This window comes from Bidens hawaiensis, unplaced genomic scaffold, assembly GCF_021521415.1.
Source record: "Bidens hawaiensis isolate Kalapana, Puna unplaced genomic scaffold, B.hawaiensis_p1.1 tig00006388_1, whole genome shotgun sequence".
NCBI classification, from domain to species: domain Eukaryota; kingdom Viridiplantae; phylum Streptophyta; class Magnoliopsida; order Asterales; family Asteraceae; genus Bidens; species Bidens hawaiensis.
Window position 1 is genome coordinate 977,859 of NW_027491430.1, and position 22,719 is coordinate 1,000,577.

The following is a 22,719-nucleotide window of genomic DNA, read 5'->3' on the forward strand; positions in this document are numbered from 1 at the left end:
ATAAAAGACAAGAAACACGAACAGTCCTTCACTGTTCGTCTTCTTCCTTCACCCTAAAGACACCCTATTCATATTTTCTTTGAAATCTCAACATTCACATTTCGATATTCCGAAGATATATTTGGGTTTCTCAGGTATAGATGAACACGGCGATATGTTTTTCGTCAAAAATGATTGTGTATTTATGGTTAAATTATGAACTTTTGTGTTTAAGGGTTTTGCGAGTGTATAAACCCATTTGATTTATGATTTGTTATGGTGAACTTGATTATTTATGACTTAATGTGATCGGAATGCTATTCCGATACCCTTGGTGGACTTTAGTCGACATTTGATTATCGTTTGCTGGGTTAATTATGTATTCATGCTCTCGGTGTTTATGTTTGGTTCGTTTAACCTCAGTATACCTAGGTTTTGAGTCTCAATCTCATCACCGTAGGCTTACGAGTGTGATTGCGAGTTTAACAAGCTCATTATCTTGATGATGCAACGATAGTTATGGCCTAATTGATGTTGGGTTTACACTATTGACTATTGATGTTCATCTTAATTTTGACCTTGACTATGAGAAGTCAAAGATTAAGTCTATTTAATGGACCATTCATTCCCCTTAGCGAATTGGAATTGGAATTCGTTAATTGGAATTGACTATTGATGCTGCATTAGCCGCCACCATTAAGGCTCAATTAGAAAGAAAAAGAAAAGGGAAAGCTGTGGCAACTGGTGAGCCATCTAAGAAGAGACGTGTGTCTGCTGGGGCTGGTGTAATTATTGGTGTGCCTACACTTCGTCAAACAACGATTCAAAGCCCGGTAGTGCCAATTGCAACTAGCACTCCGGCAATGACTTTGACGATGACGATGGTCTCTCATGAGAAATTGGGCATGATAACTTAGTCAGCATTAACTGAAATACCATTTCCAACTGCTACTGTGGCTGCAACTCCTCCAACCATACCTGTGAGGCCTCCTCCTCCTCCTCCTCCTAGTGATCTCTCATTTATGATAATTACAAGGCCTCAAGGTCCAATCCAACCAATTCATCCATCCTTGTATGCTATGCCACCACATCGACAGACAGAAATGCTTTTAAATCTTCTCCATTTATATGAGAACTAGATGAATGCTGATCGGTTAAATCAAGAACGTCTCATGGAGAATCAGAAGAAACTAGTCAGCTAAGTTTCTTTCTGTCAAAAGGAAACAAAGGCCCTATGTGAGATTGTTGAGTCTTAGAGGGTTAAGATTAAAGTGCAAGAGGATCTGATTCTTCAATTAACTTGCAAAGATGATGCTTTGAAAAAGATCAAGAATAATGAGGAAGATTCTGATGATGATGAGAATGGTGCTGGTGGTGAGACTAAACAAGCTCAAGACCCTGCGTCTGGTGCGGGTACGAATTCTGTTGACGATTCAGAGAAACAAATTATTGTGTATCGTGATTATTCGGCTGCTAAACCAATAGAGATGATTGAAGCCAACACGGTAATATTTATGGATGGATTGGGGGTGATTAGAAGCATGGTGAATAAGGATGAGATAGAGGAAGGTGAGTTTGTCGACAGGTCTCTGACACGAGAGCAGATTTCTATACTGCTTGGGCTGAATGATGATCAATTAAATGCTTTGGAGACTGAGCCCGATGTTGAAGTAGTGAATGAGGAAGGTTTGGAAGATGATCCATCTATTCAGATGAATACGGATTTTATTTATGAAGATGAGGATATCGAGGTGGAAAATGTCACTGCTCAGGAGTACCCTGACTTGTTTCAACACACTAATGTTGATCAAGGTGCTCCAGCATTCGATGAGCAAACATTTAAAGAAACCGAGGATGATCTGGAAAAGATCTTGAAGTGTAAGAGGACAGTCCACTCACTTGCAGAAATAACTGATGATGATATTGAAAGATGGTTCAAACGTCAGAAAGTGGGTAAAATTATTAGTGCGTATCGATATGTTGATCAGAAAGGAAAGACACTGCTGCTGCATGGATCAAAGCAAATCAAGTGACCTCTTTCAAGACGGTTTCCAAGGTACATGGTGATATTGTCTCCTGGTTGTATGATTATGAGCTTAAAGTATGCATAATAAAGTGGGAGAAAGGTGTACAGTATTACGAAAAGATGATGGATGTTCTTACTTTTCCGCGGTGGGATGTTCGTACCCTCGCGAGACGTCCGTTTATCAATCGTGGGGGTTACCGAATAGCTGAGTGGTTTAATCAACACTTACTATTCGAGGTTAATAATGGCTTCAAGTTCCTTAAGCCTCAGGTCCCGAAACGTAAGCGTACTGACGAGATTGATCCGGGGACTGGTTGGAAGAAACTTGTCCTAAAGATTAAACAGCCAAAGACATTGAAGCAGGTTCCGGTGAAGACAATGCCCCAACAAATGCATTTCTCTTTCAACCGATGGTACTATGACAATCGTACAGGCGAGGCCGTCATTGTTCTTGGTCGATGACTGGAGACTGAACTGATCAAGATAATCGACCCTATGTGGTTGGTTAATTTATCTGAAACAGACAATGATGTGCTATACAAGAAGCAGATTTTGATTGAGCGCCGTGAAGATTACGACCTGGCTATGCAATTCCAACGCGTTGTGCGTGTCTGTTATGAAAATGGAATTCATAGTTGCAGAGACTGGCGGTCCAAGCGCTTCAAGTAACTTAAAGACAAAGAGCTCAAGACGAGGGGGTGTCTGTTAGTGCACGGTTTTGCGTCTTGAGTCTTTGTAATTATCGTTAACGTTTTTGTTTAATATTTAATGTAATAATTTGTTTAAGTATTATCTAGTTCGTTATGTATACAGTCTAGTTCGCTAGGGGATGTTAGCAAACTAAGACTTAACCTTATTCCCTCCTGATTCGTTAGGAGATGTTAACGAATCAGGGGGTGTTTCGCTTATTTATTGTATGTAACGAAGTAGGTTCTGGTTCGCTAGGGGATGTTAGCGAACCAGACCTGTCTTCTATTTATAGTGAACCCTGTTCACTCTTAAGTAAAGTTTTTTGAGAGTTAATTATCGAATTGCTGTCCAAATACTCTCTCGATCTTCAATCTTAATATTATACCAACTACTATTGATAATACATATACATATACACACCTATAACACTGAATTACAGTTAATTATGAGCTAGATCTATCAATTAAGGTATTAATTGTATTAACACAGATCCGAGATCTGTTATAGTTATAGATTGATACACCGGGTTCCAACAGTTTTAAAGGGCATTTCACCCTATTAACTTCGCCGATATTATTAGGGTCGGTTCCCTACATTAGCCGGTTCCCTTCATTCGCCGATACTATTAGGGTCGGTTCCCTTCATTCGCCGATACTATTAGGGTCAGTTCCCTACATTCGTACTACTATAACATATCTGTCCTTTACATACTTTCCTTGACAATACGTGCAATCTCCGAAGAGCGTTCACGTACCATCAACATATCATACATACATTATTCATACATCGTATATTTTCATACATACATCATACATATCAATCATATCTTTAACTACCACTTGACGACACATGCAATATCCGAAGATCGTTCACACACCGTCAAGAAAATATCATACATAAATCATACAAGGCATACACTTACCACTTAAGGTAAGTGTATTAACTATCACATCGAGTATGCACACAGCCCCGAAAACATAACAAGGAAGTGGGGCTAGAAACTCACCTGAACGCGATTACGTTCACCGTTAATCGTTATTCCATTCTTGGGTTGTGCACGACTAACTGTATAATAATTATACGTATCAATAAACTATCACTACTCATATCGTCTTTCTAGTTTAATTATTACCCCCAACGAACGGGGGTCCGGGGGGCAGCGGGGTTCTAGGGGCGGCAGCCCCTAGCAGGGTCCAAGGGGCAGAGCCCCTGGCTGGGGTCGAGCTGGAAAAATTTTATTTCTATTAACTGTCTTAACATATTTTCTATTAGGATTTTGAACCATTTAATTAATTTGCTAACTTGGAAGTTCAAGGGCTTCCTTGTAATTAAATCATTCTTTTTCTAAGTCTGGACTGTTCTTGTCATTCCGCTAAACTTCTAATTCGTTACTGGTTCATAACGAATTGGCTTATCCTATAGAACTGGTCCTTGTAGCGAATTGAACCCTTTAACGAACTGGACCCTTAACAGATCAGTCCATATAGCGAACCAATCCAAGTAGCGAACTGGACCTTCTAATTCATTATTTCTATTAACGAATTGTCAATGCGAATTGGGAGCTAGTTTGTTAACTTATCTTTAGAGAATTTAAACACGAATTAAGTCTAGTTCGTTATATTTTCCTTTAACGAATCGCATGACGAATTGCTTCCAATTCGTTAACTCCTCGTTAACGAATTACCTCTAATTCGTTAACGAATTAGGGTTAGGTCAGGGAATGTCAGAACATTCCCTAACATCCCTTAACCTCGTACACACTTTTCCGGCGCCACCGCCCGGAAACCGCGGATTCGCCGGAAAAACGAGTTTTAACTCGTTTTTCACCGTGATCCCTAAGCTCATTTTAGGTTCGGTTTATACTCGATTCCATCCGGATCTCGTGACTTAAACGGTTTAACGGTGTCGGCTCGTCGTTTCGTGACCATAGCTATCGGGTTTAAGCTCATACAATATCATACTATCATTACCTTGGATCGGGATCGGTTTTCCTTGGTGATTTCGGCTAGAGAGAGAGATTAGAGAGAGAGAGATTAAGTGTGTGTTTTGGTGGTGTATGGAATATGTGTAAAATGAATTAAATGGGTGATTAAAGGTTTATATATTTATGGATCATGGGCTTGAGCCCATGGTTTTTTCCTTCTTTCATAACCCAAGTCCATAACCCATATCCATTTAACCCAACACTAGCCCGACTCATAATAACTCATATTTCATTTATTAACCGGAACCCGAAAAACGAGATGTTACATTTTATCCAAGCTTATAGATTTTATTTATTGTTTCGTATACTAGTTTTGTGGCTTTTCCTTACTATATATTATATGCTCAAAACTTATGAATTGCTCACCAACCTTTGTGTTGACAAACTTTATTTTATGAAATGTTACATGTTTGACTTTTGTTGACTCAAGGACTTGACGAAAACCGTTACCAAGACTGTTAGGATATTAGTAAAACGAACAATATATTTGTTTACTTGTGTTCAATTTGTTTGTATGACCAAGATGTGTTGTTTATTGATTTGTAAAATAAATGAGTTGATTAAATATTGTCACTTTAATAGTTTCTTGTGTTTTGGGTAATCGATTGCACCCTGGCATGTTCCGCCGCTTTTGGTCGGGGTGTGACCAAAAAACCCAAAAATTAAAAAAAAATCATAAAACATAAAAAAACGCAAAAATGAAAAAAAATCAAAAAAATCAAAATTCTTTTTTATCATCCCGGTTTCATAAAAAAAACGTTTCGGTTTACCTAAATTATACACATATGTATAATATGTACATACATTTTTTTAAGCATGTATGTACAATATAAGGTAAATGATAATGTGCGTTACATAACTATAGATTAAATGAAATTATACACATGTGTATAATACAAAGTTTTTTTTTAATATGAAACCGGAAATAAATATAAGAATTTTGTTTTTTACTTTTTAAAAATTTTTGTTTTCTTTTTGTTTTATAATTTTTTAAATATTTTTTGGAGATTTTCTTTGTGTCTCAAAATGGTTCTCAAAGTTCTCAATTTCCAAAGAGTTCTCTTAGGAGGATCAATTTATTCTACAAAGAGGAACAAAATTAAGACGGATGAGAATGATTTCTAGCCACACAAAAAAACCCCTCAAAAGAATTAAAAAATAATAAAAAAAATCATAACTCAAAATTTAATAAAAAGCAGAAAAAGTAAAAACACAAAAATGTTTTCACCATCTTTCTCATTCTCAAAAAAAAAAAAAAAACAAAAACAAAAAAACAATGGTTAGTGAAAAAAGTCGTTGTCCCTTTTGTTTTTCATTGTGTTTTGGGTTTATTTTCGTCATTGATTGTATCTTTTTCCCTTTAAATTGTGTCATTTTTTCTTTATAATGTGTTATATTACTCAACATTGTGTTATATTATATTCGGTATTGTGTTATATTTTGTGATCTATTGTGTCATTTTTTAGTTATAATTGTGTCTTTTGTTCATTTCCATCATTGTGTCTTTTCGTCATTTTTTTATTTACTTTTCAACATTTTTTTTAAATCTGGAACGGGAATGATGACAGAAACATTTTAGTTTTTTAAATTTTTGTGTTTTTTTTATTTATATACTGAGTTATGATATTTTCATTATTTTTTTGAAATTATTTTTAAGGGATTTTTTGTGTGATCGCAAATCCTTCTCACAGTTGTCATTTTTGTTTCCCTTGGTATTTTAACTTTACCCTCTCTTAGGCTGTGTGTAGTGGGCGTGATGTTGGGGCGAAGAGGGGCGATTTCTGGCGAGAACACCCCCCATCTCCGGCGAATTGTGGGGCGATAGGGGGAGGGGGCAAACCTTTTGTCGCCTGCTTCTGTTTTATTTTTATTATATTTGTCTGTGTTATATATATATGTATATATATAGGGTAAGGATCCTAAGAGAACCCTTTGCAAATTAAGAACTTTGAGTACCATTTTGGACGACTAGAATAAATATAAAAAAATATTTAAAAAAATTATAAAACAAAAAAAAAATTTTAAAGTAAAAAAGCCAAAATTCTTATATTTCATTCCAGTTTCATTAAAAGAAAAAAAAACGTCGTATTATACACATATATATAATTTTATTTAATCTTTAGTTACGTAATATACACATATATACAGTATCATTTATCTTAAATTATACATATGTGTATAAAAACATGTATATGTGCATATATATATATATATATATATGTATATATTATACATATTAGAAGAGTGCTCGCGCGATGCAGCGGGAAACTGGAAACACATACTTTGATAATCATGTAACAAATTTTTGGGTGTTCATTATTTCGTTTAAAACTGTGAGATCATTCACCAGTTTGGTTTCACAGTTGAAACCGGTGATGACTGTACATATTGAAATGTTAATTATTTACTTATTTAGTATTAAATATAATATATATTAAACATAGTTAAAATATAGTTAACCATAGTTTTATTAAATACGAGCAAACTCGTTTGTTACAACTTTAATTTAGCCAAATTTCCAGTGTTTTTTTTATAATTTTTATTCTTGTTATTATTTCGCCTTCTATTTATTCTAATAAGGTTTATTATTTATATAACCAAAGTTATCTTTGTTCATAGTATGATTCTTTTAATAATGTATTAGTTGATCATCAGTTTGAAGTGAAGGTATACGCAGATTAATAATTCTTGTTTTAAATTTTAAACTCAATTTTTTTATCGAAGTACAAACTAAATCAGAACCTAATCGTTGGTAATGGTTAGGGTTTAGTTAGGTTTTATTTAGAAACAATTTAGTTCGGTTTTCGATAACAAAAAAATCGTGTAAAGTTGACTGTAAACATGTAAAAAACCATCAAAAGCAAACTGCACACAATTTTTCATAATTTTTTTTACTTCGAAAACTATTGCAATATGATACTCAAATTAAAGATAATAAAATGCTCGTTTTTATGATGCCATTTATTTTGAAAAATATTAACGTACGAAAGAGTTATGACCGTTTAAAAATCATGGGGGTAGTTGGGTTAAAATTGAAAATAAAATAATAAATATGTAAAAGACCAAGGAACAATGGTGTAATTTAAAGGGTTGAAACTTGTAATTATTTTGAAGACATTGCAGATGAACGTGACATTTGATGTTACAATGATATTTGTGTTCTTAATTAATGTTATACCTCATGCATTAAATGTTTGTAAATTACTTAAATAAAGTGTCTTAATTTACCCATTAATGATATATTATATATAATATAGATATAGATGTGTATACAATTTAGCTAAACCGAGTTTTTTTATGAAACCAGGATGATAAAATAAAAATTTTGGTTTTTTTACTTTTTCATTTTTGTGTTTTTTTATTTTATGATTTTTTTATTTTTGGGTTTTTTTAGTCCAAAATAGTTCTCATAGTTTTAATTTCAAAAAAGTTCTCTCATGATCCTGATCATATATATATATATATATATATATATATTTAGGGTTAATGTAAAAAACAATAGTTTTGTGAAAAACATAAGAACAGATGTAAACCCTTGGATCTAGGATCTAATGGTTGAGATTGGTAGTTTTTAAAAGTTGTATAGTTTTCTATTTACATGGTATAGTGTCCTATTTAGTTGGTGTACTTTATTTTAAAGCCTTCTTACACTTTTCACAAAACAATTGTTATTTATTTGAACCATATATATATATATATATATATATGGGATTGATTTCTTTTGAGAACCACTTTGAGTTTTAAGAACTCGAAAGAACTCAACGTAACAATTTTTTTTTGAATTTTTTTTACGCATGTGTAATACGTAAGTGTAAGTAATATACAAAAAATTACCATAATTTTTTACACACCGAATCGAATTTTTACACCTGTGTAACTAAATTTTGAACTTGTGTAATCAACAAAAATATTTATTCTCTCTCCTGATTCATTTTTTAATCAAATTTAATCTCATCCACATATTCTTACTTATTTAATTAATGTGTGATCCAAAATTGAGTTCTTAAAATTCTTACAATTCATCAAGTTCTCAAAATATCCCTCCCCTATATGTATGTATGTGTGTATATTGGGCCACAACACCATTACACCCCAAAAAAGAAAAACTCACCCTTTGCTGATTGGGCGCCACATGGCGCAAAACGCCCCATTTTGTAGCTTCGTCACTACATATAGCCTTAGGATCCTTACCCTATATATAGAGAGAGTTATAAATGTATAAAATATAATTAATAAATAGTAAACGAGCCGAACTCAAACTTGAATAACTACTCGCGAGTCGAGCTCGAGCTTTAGAAATGTAGATCGAAATGAGACGAGCTTGAGCTCTGTATAAATTAAAAGACCCAGGCTCGGGCTTGGCTCGTTTGCACCTCTAAATATAGCTGTTCAATTACAACCTCAATAGGTTTGGTGTTTCCAAAACCCTCATTGTGTCTCTGGCAAACACTCTTGCTTTGTCATTCATCCCACCACCTTGGAGACGTGGGTTTGAGACAGGAGTGTTTTATAGGCAAGCTTTTTTAAAGACCAAGCCGACTTGGCTCGTGTCCAATTTTGATTGACCTGTGCGCTTTTTGAACATTTACTAAATTAAGTACCCGTAAGCATCTCTTGTGTTGGGCTCCACGTATGAGCCGAATCAGAGCTAGATCATGCCCAATTGCACAATCCTCCTAAAAAGAGGGATTCCACATCGGAACTTACTCTCCTCACTTGGCACACGAAAACCAACTCTGGTCTCGGGTCAGCCTCTAAATGGCTTTTAGTCTTTTAAGCATGTTACAAAATTAAGCTCAGGTAAGCTAGATCCGGTCCGACCCAACAGCTTAACAATCCCTAGCTAGAAAATGTAGCAACCGAAACCAAGCGAGTACTGACCCCTACTCCTGTTTATCACACACATAATTTTGGGAAAATGGAGTTTCGAAATCTTGCAATGCACTTGCAAAATACCTAAATCAATGGTACTAACCATTCTTAGGTTTCTGCTACTAACTGCAGGTACCACTACCATGCAATACATATGGTACAAGTCAATTTATATATTCATCGGGTCAGGGTCGTCTAAGAGAATACAAAGTGACACCGTCCCATTTATATAGTGTGAGATCAAAATAAGTATTTACTGTAGTGCCAAAAAGCTATAATTGTCAGATATTCAACATGTATGTTGGTCGAAACATCATATTGACTATTGTAATTTTAAGGATTCATATAGGAAAAGAAACCATAAAAATGCAAGTGTTTACAGCACACTTGCAATTGCAAAAAAGGCTTAGTCTTTAGAAGCATGGAGATTGTAAGAGTAAGTTTATTTCATATTCATAACCATAAAAATGCAGTTTCCAGACATACACACATTAATCAATTGACATAGAAGATTCAATATAACACCATAAGATCTACAGCTTTAAAATAAACTGTAGAGTTAAGTGTCATTTTAGTATATGTAGTTTGTTTAATTACGCAACTTTAGTACCATTTTTTAAATTATTGCAAATGGCTACCTCAGTTTTTTAAAACTTGCAATTTTAGTACATTTTTTAACCTAGTCAATATTTGTCCGCTAAGTCAGGGTCCTTTGGTAATTTCATTATTTTCTTTATTTTTTCTTTTCTTTTTTAAGCCTCCCCCTTTATATCAATAACATCAATCCAAACTCTAAAATCTCCATATCAAGCTCTTTCTCCTCCATCGATCATCGCCGTAAAAACGTACCCAACCACTGTTGCACCCACACTACTAGAAATTCTGTCTGATATGACACATCGTCGCCATACTCTTTAGCGACAACTAGTCGTCGCAACTCTGTCGCCGTGTAAGTGATCTCGCTATAGGTCTATAGCTTTTCATCGCTAATTTTTTCATAACAAAAATAAATATTTAATAAAATTTATTTTTATCTATTGCAACAACTTGTCTTCCCTATTAAGTATTATAGCTATAGTATAAATGAGAAGTTTGGTGCCATAAGTTTTTAACCAGCACTACTGTATTAGTATAAAGAATTAGTTTACATTATCCATAAAAAAAATGTCGTCAATATCCGGTTGGCTAAAGTTTGTTTGTGTAAGTCACGCTTCTGGTAGTTTGCCTGGGTTCAACTCCCGTCTATACATTCATGTTTTTATTGGATAACACACAGATGATAGAAAAGGAGATTGTGTGCCACAAAAAAATCTTTTTAGAATAAAAAGTTATATACAAGAGAAAAATCGAGCTTATCATCCTGAGGATCGACAACGCTCAGGTTTTACCGAATCACCGACGCAACACCCGGGACGACAAAGCTCCGGTTTTACTAACAAACGGGTTTTACCGGCATATTTGTTTTAGTTCCGGTATCGTAATGAATGTAACTAAAACCGACCGAAATTGCGTTGACTCACCGCCGCAACGCCCACGAACGACAACGCTCAGGTTTTTACCAACGTATGGGTTTAATCGATTCACCGCCCCAACTTTCAACACCAAAAACGGCCGGGTTTACCAACGTCCAGGTTTCACAGACCGAATAAACAATTTTTTAATATTTTATTTGTTTATTAATTTGAAGAACTTTTTTCTTAGGTTTTTAACGCTTGGGTTTTACCAATATTGTTTATATCATAGCGAACGTAATTGATATTGACTGAATTCGTGTCGACTCACTATTATAACACAACTGGTTCATAATAATATCCGACTTGGTCCGGCGCAACGCGCCGGGTAAAAAACTAGTTTAAATACAGAGTAGAGTCACTATTTTGCGACAACTTGTCAATGCTTTCAGTTTGGTTATTTTTTAATTTTATTTTATTATTTTTTGGTGTGTGCGTGTGTGTGCTAATTTTCTAGGATTTATACAAAATAAAATCTTGTGAAACTTCAAGAGTTTCGAACTTTTTAGGGGAATAAAATCATAAACCGATAATTCACAAAATATTAAATAACCGTCAAATTACAAATGTTAAGCCATTAGATGTTTAGATAATTGTTATACACAAACCATCGTTTATAAATAATCACACACTACCTTCATCCATATCTTCATTTTCAACATCTTTACTAAGCCCACCTTTATTCTTATTAATTTGATCGACATTGGCGCGCAATTGACTAACTTGTTGCATGATGTCCCTTTGTGATGGTGTTGGTTTGTACACGGGTTAGTTACCATATGAACCTATACATAAACATCAGATACTTCCCGGCGGGAACTCCTACACCTGTTTCACGTACTACCGAAACTGAAGCACTTGGAGGTTTTGCTTCAAGTGTCTTCGCACATATCACGACACCTGGAAGTTCTACTTCAGGTGACCTAGGACATGTCACAGCACCAGGAGGTCCTACTACAACGGACCTAGGGCATGTCACGGCGCCAGGAGGTTTCAATGTTGGCAATCTGGGGCGAATCACAAGAGAAACTCGCCGGACGCATACAGAATTAGGTCTAGAAGATGATTTTGAACCGACGAGAACTCATCATCGTAGCTCCAAAGCTAGGGGACCTTTGTCTCCCGATAAGTGGTTCCGTATTCAGCAAGAGAATCTGTAGCTGAGTACGAGCGTAGGGTACGTGAATAGCGACTCCATGCTCGTACTCTGAATTATGCTGAATCTCCCAGGAAGTCTCCTTCCCCTCCTGCAATAGTGAGGAGGATCCAGATCCATCACAGTGTTAATACGGAGAGAGATCCTAGGGAAGTTTGGAGAAGGCATGACCGTCCTCGCATGGTCATGCGTGTGCCATCCTACATAGACGAGAATGACAGTTACGATCCTTCGTATCGTCCAGGTGATATCAGTTACTACAGTGCCGATAGTAGACTTCATTTGCATGAGGGAACTAGTCATCCGCAGGCGGTCGTTCGCTAGGCGGGTTATCACAGTGGTGTGAAGGAGGACTTTACCAAGCCGTATCGTCTTGCAGCCTTCGCTGATTAATCAAAGTTTATTGCATGTATTGCAACAGCCCCATTCCCAATCAATGCGAAAATCCCAACATCTGTAGGGAAATACGATGGGATGACTGATCCCAGTGATCACTTACTGAACTTTGTGGCTGTAGGAGGAATCAGCGGTTGGACTCTTCCCTACTGGTGCCACATGTTTGCATTAACATTCACTGGTGCAGCACGGGAGTGGTTTGAGAAACTTCCGGACGGACAAATCAAGAGTTGGGATGACTTTGTAGCCAAGTTTTCAAATCACTTTAGTCAGCAGAAAACACACACTCATGATCCGTCCGAAATATTAGACGTGGTTAGACGGAATAATGAGTCTATTGATGACTTCATTACCCGGTTTAACAATGAAATTCTCAATATTGGCGGCGTAAGTGAAGACATGTTGCGGGGAGCCTTACGCAAAAATGTAAAGAGTGATGAATTAATTTGGACCTTAAATGGAAGAGATGGAATGCCCACGTCTTGGGATGAAATTATGTCCGCAACAAAGCTGTTCGCTATGACTCAAAAGACTTTGGCAACCAATAGTCAGAAGCAGAACCTAAAAGTTGAATTCCAGACTCCGCGGCCGAACAAACAGGCAAAAGGGACGATTTGGTCAAGGCTCCAACCCTCTGCAGAATCATTAAAACAATTTGATGCCAGATCTTTGATTGGCAACAAAAACAAGGCAAATTATTCAGCGCGGGTCAATAATAACTGGACCCAACTGTCGAAGACTCCTGCTGAAATCCTCACCACAGAAAATATGAACATCAGGAAGCCACAGCCACTCACAAGGAGGTCGTTCCTTGATGCTAAGAAACACTGTTCTTTTCATGATGACATAGGTCATAATACGAATGAGTGTATAGCTTTGAAAAATGAAATTGAAGCGACTGTGAAATCGGGAAAACATGGACACTTGGTCAAAGGTGCAAGATCGGGGACTAGTAAGGCTCGCGCGCGAGATAATTAGGGCCCGCCTAAGAAACAAGTTAAAGATCTGAATGTCCACATGATACAAGGTGGACACAAAGTGGGAGGAAAGAGAATAGAATTCGATGATCAGGAGTGGAAAAATGAGCCGGTAATATTTCCGCGGATCAGAGGAGGACCTTGCAACAATTACCCTCTGATAATCACTGCCTCGTGGGCCACTATCGCTCACGTTACGTCTTTTTCGACACAAGATCCACCTCAGACGTAATGTACGAACAGTGCTTCGAGCAGTTGGATGAGGATGACAAGGTGAGGTTGAAACCGATTCATGCACATGTGTTCGAGTTCGGAGGCAAAGTGATGCATCCGTGGGGGGTGATATCATTCCCGGTTACTTTTAGTGACGGGATCCATTCAAGAACAGAGGATGTTGAAATTCTTGTCTTACCGGTAACAACAAAGAATGACATCATCCTGGGGCGTGAAGCGATCGGCGACTTTAATGCCCATCCTTCTATAGCACACGGCACGGTGGGAGTCCCGACTCGCACTGGTGTGGCTATTATCTACATTAATCGCCATTGCTTCATGGCAGAAAGTTCGAAACCCAGCAAAGTCCCAAAGCAAGTTCGGCGGACCGAGCCTGAAAAATGGGTGTTAAACAAGAAGTTACCAGATCAAACTGTAACATCGAGCCCGCTATCTCTGAGATAGTGCATAATATTTAATGTTTTTAACTTGTTTTAGTATGATCTTACATTAATTTGTATTTTGTAGGTTACGGGTTTAAAGAGAAAGAAACCGAGCTTTGAAAGAGATTTAGAGGCCTTTTATGCACTACTATTGAAGAATAAAGTTAAAGGCCCGACCCATATCCATTTTGTGAAGCCCATATGTGTTATAATATAATAAACAACAAAAAACACAAACCCTAACCAGCCCTAAATCCCGAAATCAGCTGCCCCCATAGTTCCAATCGAAATCTGCAGCCAAGAAAAGAAAAGAAAAAAGGGTTTTGGAAGCTAGTGGCGGCTAGAGGAAGAAGAAGATCATTAGAGACGGTTGTGGACAGCAGCTAGGATTAATATTCATCACTAATCTCCGCCCTAATGTTGAGTATAACATTTATAAACCTTGTGTTCTTGTTAGTATTCATAACTCTTTGATTTTGAACTTTTAACTTGAATTCTTTTGCAATTGAGTTAGGGTTTGAGTTGTTATTGATTATCATAGATTGTTGAATGATTTTAATGACGTTTGTGATGATTAATATGGTGTTTACAATAAGATATACCTGCTGTCCAAAAGTTATGTTAGGCTAACTTGTTAGTTCAACCTAGGTTAGATGAATATTGTTAGATTTTAGTGAGTTTTATAGATTGTTTGATCATCATGACTTGATTTGTTAATTAAAGTTTGGTTTAATATTAAATTAGATTGTGTTTAGTGGCTGTGATTTTATAAATTATACTCATAAACCCCTTGCTTTGATTGATTGAATTTGTTTTGATTGATTGTTGCTTGTTTGACTCTTTACTTTGTGTTTAGAGATTGTTTGCGTGGTGTACAACCATAGGATTTAGTTGGGTGTCTTAATTGATTGAATTCAGCAGGTAGGCACCTTATTAGAGACCGAGAGGTGATAGGAAGTAAGCTCGTCTCATAGTTTTTACTTGTTAGAATTAGGATTGCGCGAGAGCGGGTTCGGTTCTTGTCGGGTTTGGGTTTGTGAGCGATTAGTTGGTCTAGTTTAAGTTAAACCAAAATTTTCCTCTATCCTTGTTTGCGAGTATTCATTTCCATTAAGGTCGTGTGTCGGTGAGTCCGAGAGGAGAGTCAACATTAGAACACCTTAGCAATTCGTTTCCCGGTTTGTTCTTAAAACCAATTAAGTGTAAGTTAGGGTTTGTTAGTGAGACCGAGAGGTGATCTAGCTTTCTTGAGCGAACCTTAGTTGTGTCATCCTTATATACCGGTGTCGTGAGATCATTCAATCCATTAGCTTGTTATACCTTCAATATGATTTTTACCTAGGTAGACGTTTCTCCATTGTCAGTCACAGTCGTTGAGTTTCGTAAGTTTTTCGTTAAGTTAAGTTAATTAATTTAGTTAAAGTAATTTTGGTCAAGCAGTTTAATTATTTAAAAATCATTTAAAAAATATTATTCTTAGGAAGGTCTTGTCTAAGGTTTAGTTATCATAGGCGTTCTCACATGTCCTTGTGTTCGATACTCGGAATTCTTAGGTCTATACTACTTGTGATGGTACACTTGCCGGTTGTGTGAGAATTCATTAGGAGTTTTGTTTTATAAATTTAAAGCTTCGTTGTGAGTTCCATAGAAAGAGCATCATTAGACACACATCAAGTTTTTGGTGCCGTTGCCGGGGACACGATTTGAGGCGTATTGAGAACGACCCGAGTTGGGGACTTGCCTTTTTGTATATATTTAGTTTAAATTAGTTAATCTAAGTAGTTTAATTTAGTTTTATTTATAATTATTTTATTATATTTTTTTCTGGTGTCCGTGATCCGTTTCTTTTTAGTGTTCTTTGTGGCGGAAATCACTGGGTGCATGATGCTTATGAGAGGAGAAATATAGAAGTAGAGGCACGGAAAGCTCCATGGGAATCACTTTTGGCAAAGCCTCCTCCATACCGATTTGCATATGATCAAATGGGGAACTTCTTAGGGCATAAAGATTTGTCAGGGAATATATTAGAGCTCACACCAGAATCAGAGGCAATAATGGATGATGTATTGTTTGCTATTAGAAATGATTTGGAATGTATTCCACCTTTGAATCCACCTTTATTTGAAACCCCGAGTGAGATTGAAGATACCGGAATGGAGGAGCAGAGAGTATAGGAGCATGTTCCCTCTTGGGAGAAAGAATTTAAGGATGAGTTTGGTGAAGAATTAATGGACTTTGCCATTACGGATGAAGGCGAGTTTGACCCACTTGGTGATCTAAAGCTGCTTGAAGAATTAATATATAACGAGCCAAGTGTGGGGATCGAGAAGGAGCTTTTTAAAGAGAGCCACGAAGTAGTTAGTGATTTGGTCCTTCCGACACTTTACCTCGATTGTGAAAAACCAAAACACGAACCGTACTCAATCACCATTCGGGACGTGTTAGGGTTTAAAAATTTGGCTAAAATAATTAGAAGGAGGATTTCTGGGCGAAGAAATCGTAGTGTGATGAAGAGATTGACTTCCCCGTTTCACTTCATTGAACCATTTTTAGGGGAATTCAAGAGTTGGTGGGCCGAGTTTAATTCATATGGTCGGGCCCATGAGAGTTGTGCAATTGGTTTCTTCCTGACCAATTGTAAGAGGAGAGTATTGAGGAGCATTGATGGAAAGAGGATAAAGGAGAAGCCTCCTGATTGAGGTTTCGGGAGTGAGTCCAGCTGAAGACTATTCAATAAAATTAGCGCTTCCCGGGAGGCAACCCGGTAATATCTTTCCTTATTATTTTATCTTCATTTTTAATTTTATTTCCGAGTTTTGCCGGGTTGTTTCTTCTCTTACTTGCAGGTTATTCCTTGGTTGGTTGATAACGTTTGATGAGCCGAAGTTTTAAAAAGTGTGGGGATGAAATTTGCTTGAGGATTGCCGCTTTCGTTCGTTAGTGATAGCTTGATAGAGAGCACTGGAGTTTTAAGCTTGCGTTCGAATAGGAGGGCGAGAAACATAATTCACCGCACACTTGCATGATCACATATACTAGGGGAGTCTGTTCCACTTTATTTTTATTTATGTTTAGTTTTGTCTTTTCCTTGTCTCACATTGAGGACAATGTGAAATTTAAGTGTGGTGATGGGGAACTGACGTTTTCATTTTTAAGAAAAATAAAAGAATATTAAAAATTTTAATAAAGTTTTAAAGAAAAAATGTCCCTCGAAAATTGTTTTTCTTCTAGGTTAAGCAGGTTATGATATTATTACCGTTGTGTTAACGAACTCTCGGAACTTTTGAAAAATAAAATATAATAATAAAAGAAGAGATGGTTTGCATATCTGATTTCGGATGTGTCGGTAGGCCCAACTAGCTTTGATAGTCCTCTTTAGCAAATTTTTTATATATAGTAATTTGAAAAACAGTGAAACCGAATTTCGATGCTCAGGGAGGATTACCATAATCTGAAAACTTTGAAATGGTAAGACTTAGAAGCACTCAAACAAGCACACCACCACATGTGCATCTTTTTACGAGCTTAGAAATAATTATATACATTAGGGTGATATAAAAAAAAGAAAAAAAAGTATGTTATGAAAGTTATGTGTACTCTGAAAAGTTGTTTTGAAAAGCAAATGAATGTGAGAAAGTTATGTATTGTAAAATGCCAAAGAAGCAATATTTAAAGTTAGTAAAGAGGCCAAAGATGCACATACTAGACGTGACTTAGAGTTTACGTGTTACCAAGGGGATAGTGACTCTGAGGATAGACTATTGGGCTCGAAGGTTCTTACTCAATAAATATCAAATTTAGAAATTATAGGACAAAGTCCAATAATATATAGGAATAGCTCGTATGACCTCCACAGGACCATTCATCCATCAAATTTCACCAAGTGCGTCTAATTAGTACCATCAACGAGTCCTTGGCTTATGGTGATTTGTCGAACCAGTTTGCTTCGACTCTAGTCTTCTAGCTCTCTTTGTCTGAGATGGGGTAGGTCTAGCCTTGATTTTTGGACTTAAAACGCTTAATGCATTTGGGGGCTTGATTGGTTAATGGCTGGGTTTAAGTGGACAACAATATTGGCAATCGCGGTCAATATGTCGAGCTGTTTCTTATGCTTTCGTAATGTTTAACAATCTGCGAGTTTGTTATTTTTCACCTGGTTATGATCATGTGTAGATTTCTTTTTTAGGGACGAAAAAGTCGTAAGTGTGGGGATGTTTGATGCGTTGTAAAACACACTTATTTTCCGCACCATTTATCATTGTTTTAATTGCTTATTTATATAATATTAATGTTTTTAACTTGTTTTAGTATGATCTTACATTAATATGTATTTTGTAGGTTACGGGTTTAAAGAGAAAGAAACCGAGCTTGAAAGAGATTTAGAGGCCTTTTATGCACTACTATTGAAGAATCAAGTTAAAGGCCCGGCCCATATCCATTTTGTGAAGCCCATATGTGTTATAATATAATAAACAACAAAAAAAAAAAAGAAACCCTAACCAGCCCTAAATCCCGAAATCAGCTGCCCCCATAGTTCCAATCGAAATCTGCAGCCAAGAAAAGAAAAGAAAAAAGGGTTTTGGAAGCTAGTGGCGGCTAGAGGAAGAAGAAGATCATTAGAGACGGTTGTGGACAGCAGCTAGGATTAATATTCATCACTAATCTCCGCCCTAATGTTGAGTATAACATTTATAAACCTTGTGTTCTTGTTAGTATTCATAACTCTTTGATTTTGAACTTTTAACTTGAATTCTTTTGCAATTGAGTTAGGGTTTGAGTTGTTATTGATTATCATAGATTGTTGAATGATTTTAATGACGTTTGTGATGATTAATATGGTGTTTACAATAAGATATACCTGCTGTCCAAAAGTTATGTTAGGCTAAACTTGTTAGTTCTACCTAGGTTAGATGAATATTGTTAGGTTTTAGTGAGTTTTATTGATTGTTTGATCATCATTACTTGATTTGTTATTGAAAGTTTGGTTTAATATTGAATTAGGTTGTGTTTAGTGGCTGTGATTTTAATAATTATACTTATAAACCCCTTGCTTTGATTGATTGAATCACTTTTGATTAATTGTTGCTTGTTTGACTATTTACTTTGTGTTTAGAGATTGTTTGCGGGGCGTAGAGTTTAGTTGGGTGTGTGAATTGATTGAATTCAGCGAGTAGGAACCTTCTTAGAGACCGAGAGGTGATAGGAAGTAAGCTCGTCTCATATCTTTTACTTGTTAGAATTAGGATTGCGCGAGAGCGGGTTCGATTCTTGTCGGGTTTGGGTTTGTGAGCGATTAGTTGGTCTAGTTTAAGTTAAACCAAATTGTTCCTCTATCCTTGGTTGCGTAGTATTTGTTTCCATTAGGGTCGTGTGTCGGTAGTCCGAGAGGAGAGTCGACATTAGAACACCTTAGCAATTTGTTTCCCGGTTTGTTCTTAAAATCAATTAAGTGTAAGTTTGGGTTTGTTAGTGAGTCCGAGAGGTGATCTAGCTTTCTTGAGCGAACCTTAGTTGTGTCATCCTTATATACCGGTGTCATGAGATTTTTCAATCCATTAGCTTGTTATACCTTCAATATGATTCTTACCTAGGTAGACGTTTTCTCCAATGTCAGTCACAGTCGTTGAGTTTCGTAAGTTTTTCGTTAAGTTAAGTTAAGTTAAGTTAATTAATTTAGTTAAAGTTATTTAGGTCAAGTAGTTTAATTATTTAAAAATCATTTAAAAATATTATTCTTAGGAAGGTCTTGTCTAGGGTTTAGTTATCATAGGCGTTCACACGTGTCCTTGTGTTCGATACTCGGACTTCTTAGGTCTATACTACTTGTGATCGGTACACTTGCCAGTTGTGTGTGGATTCATTAGGAGTTTCGTTTTATAGATTTAAAGCTTAGTTGTGAGTTCCATAGAAAGAGCATCATTAGACACACATCATGGGACATGGCGGAGGTGCATAGATTTCAAATATTTGAACAAGGCGTGACCCAAAAACTGTTACCCATTGCCAGAAATTGATCTCAAGGTTGATGTTGTAGCCCCATTAAAGTTCATATGTTTCCTAGACAAAAGGCTACCATCAAATCCGCACGGCGGCGGGTGATGAAGATAAGACAGCGTTTCGCACAGACCAATGCACATTCTGTTACAAGATGATGCCCTTCGGTTTAAAAAACGCGGGTGCTACATATCAGTGATTGTTGGATGAGGCATTTAAGAAACAAATCGGTCGAAACTTGGAAGTGTATATGGATGATATGGTGATCAAAAGCATTGAGGAGGATCAAATGCTCCGAGATATAGAGGAAACGTTTGAGGCCCTTAGACAGATTAATATGAAGTTGAATCCAGTCAAGTGCTCCTTCGGGATGGAAGTGAGAAAATTTTTCGGTGTTATTGTAACGGGTGCGGGTTTTAAGGCCAATCCAGATAAGATCCAGGCAGTGACCCGCATGCCTTCACCTTCCTCCCTCAAGGAAGTACAGACACTCAATGGAAGGCTAGTAGCGTTAAACAGATTTTTAGCCAACCATGCGGATAAGTCTTATCCGTTTGTTTCAACCCTAAGAAATTGTCTCAAGAAAGCACATTTTAAATGGACCACAGGAGCTGAACAATCATTCTTGGAGGTCAAAAAGTGTTTAATGGAGTTGCCTACCTTAACAGCACCTCAGGCGGGGGAACCTCTGACACTGTACTTACCAGCAACTGATATCGCCATTGGGGTCGTACTACTGACGGACAGAAAGAACGTTCAAACCCTTTTACTATGTCAGTAGGACGTTGACTGGGCCGGAAACTAGATATTCAATGCTCGTAAAACTGGTTCTTACACTAGTCTATGCCACCAGGCACCTCCGCAGATACTTCCAGGGTTATCCTAAATGTGCTGATAGGGTATAAACTCAAAAATGTGTTAAGCAAGCCAGAATTGTCTAGGCGATTGGCAAAATGGGCCATCGAACTGGGTGAACATGCAATTAAATACAAAACCAGACCAGCAATCAAAGGGCAAGTACTGGCGGACTTACTCACAGAAGTTCTGCAACACAAGGAAAAAAGAATGTCTGGTTGAACAGCAACCACAAGTACCTCCGGAACAAGGGCAAGTTAGGTCATTGTTCACTGATGGAGCTTCCAACAATGAGGGATCTAGCGCAGGCCTTAGGCTAGTCAATCCCGAAGGTCATGAGTTTACTTACGATATCATGTTAGACTTTAAAAGTACTAACAATGAGGCGGAGTATGAAGCCTTTCTGGCAAGCCTACGAATAGCCAAGAAACTTGGGGTGAAACACCTAGAAGTGCGGGTAGATTCTATGCTGATCGCGGGACAAATTAATGGAACTTATGAAGCAAAAAACGATGTAATGGCTTCGTACTTATCACAAGCAAAGGACTTGATCCTTCAATTCTCTTCATGCAAAGTAATTCATATCAAGAGAAGCGACAACAAGTCAGCGGATGCCCTTAGCAAGTTGGCTTCAACAAACTTTGAGCACTTTGCTAAAGACATCTGCGTCAAGGTCCTAGATCGCTCGTCCGTCCCACAGAATCAAGTCCTAGTAATTCAGGCAGGAGTAGAATCCTGGATGACGCCAATCATAGCCTACTTGTCATCAGGAATTCTACCGGAAGAGAAGGCCGCGACTCGAAAGATAAGACACAAGGCCTTGAACTACCAAATGCAAGAGGGCGTCTTGTACCGACGATCCTTCCTCGGCCCACTTCTGAGATGTGTGGACGCCAAGGAAGAAAATTAATTGATTAGGGAAGTACCTAAAGGCATTTGTGGTCTTCACGTGGGCCCAAGAATGGTCGTAGCAAAACTCATGAACGCCGGGTACTACTGGCCGGGAATGCATATGGACGCCGTACAAGAGAACAGGAAATGTGACTCTTGTCAACGTCATGCTCCCAATACGTTGCGACCAAAGAATGAACTGGTGCCAGTAACCTCCGTTTGGCCGTTCCAAAAATGAGCTGTTGACATTATGGGACCTTTCACAGAATCCCTGGGACGGGTAAAATTTTTAATTGTGGCCATTGATTACTTCATCAAGTGGGTGGAAGCCAAACCAGTCACATCCATTACGGCATCAAGTGTCAAGAAATTCATGTGGGAATTTATAATTTGTCAATTTGGTCTTCCGCTAGATCTTGTGAGTGATAATGGGACCCAGTTTGCGGATAGCGGGTTATAGGAGTGGCTGAAAGAGCTTCATGTCACCCAGATTTTCACATCTGTGGCTCATCCGCAAGCCAACGGTCAGGTCGAACGGACCAACCGAACTATCAAAGAAGGGATTAAAGAAAGGTTAGGCACTAAGCGAACATGCTGGGTCGATGAATTGCCCCATGTACTTTGGGCCTTTTGCACCCAGAAGAATTCAAGCAATTCGGAAACGTCGTTCAGTTTAACCCATGGCACTAAAGCCATGATCCCAGCCGGAATCGGGGTCCCATCTGCACGAAT

At 37.3% G+C, this 22,719-nt stretch overlaps 2 protein-coding genes across 2 annotated transcripts; both read left to right on the top strand.

Moving 5' to 3' along the window:
• The first annotated feature begins 1,466 nt into the window (after positions 1-1,466).
• On the top strand, positions 1,467-13,592 carry LOC143632396 (uncharacterized). The gene is made up of 3 exons (XM_077100929.1): positions 1,467-1,548; positions 1,717-1,857; positions 12,640-13,592. Exons 1-3 carry the CDS (start codon positions 1,467-1,469, stop codon positions 13,590-13,592), a joined length of 1,176 nt encoding a protein of 391 aa, XP_076957044.1.
• A 7,625-nt stretch (positions 13,593-21,217) lies between these two features.
• LOC143632398 (uncharacterized) lies at positions 21,218-22,006 on the top strand. The gene has a single exon (XM_077100930.1). It carries the CDS (start codon positions 21,218-21,220, stop codon positions 22,004-22,006), a length of 789 nt encoding a protein of 262 aa, XP_076957045.1.
• Positions 22,007-22,719: the final 713 nt, after the last annotated feature.

Bases quoted from the DNA above. Each gene is read 5' to 3' on its own strand.
- LOC143632396 (XM_077100929.1), top strand. From the start codon at position 1,467: ATGATTGAAGCCAACACGGTAATATTTATGGATGGATTGGGGGTGATT. The intron at 1,549-1,716 runs GTGAGTTTGTCG...TTATTTATGAAG, and splicing joins TAAGGATGAGATAGAGGAAG to ATGAGGATATCGAGGTGGAA. The intron at 1,858-12,639 runs GTAAGAGGACAG...GTATTGCAACAG, and splicing joins TCTGGAAAAGATCTTGAAGT to CCCCATTCCCAATCAATGCG.
- LOC143632398 (XM_077100930.1), top strand. From the start codon at position 21,218: ATGCAATTAAATACAAAACCAGACCAGCAATCAAAGGGCAAGTACTGG.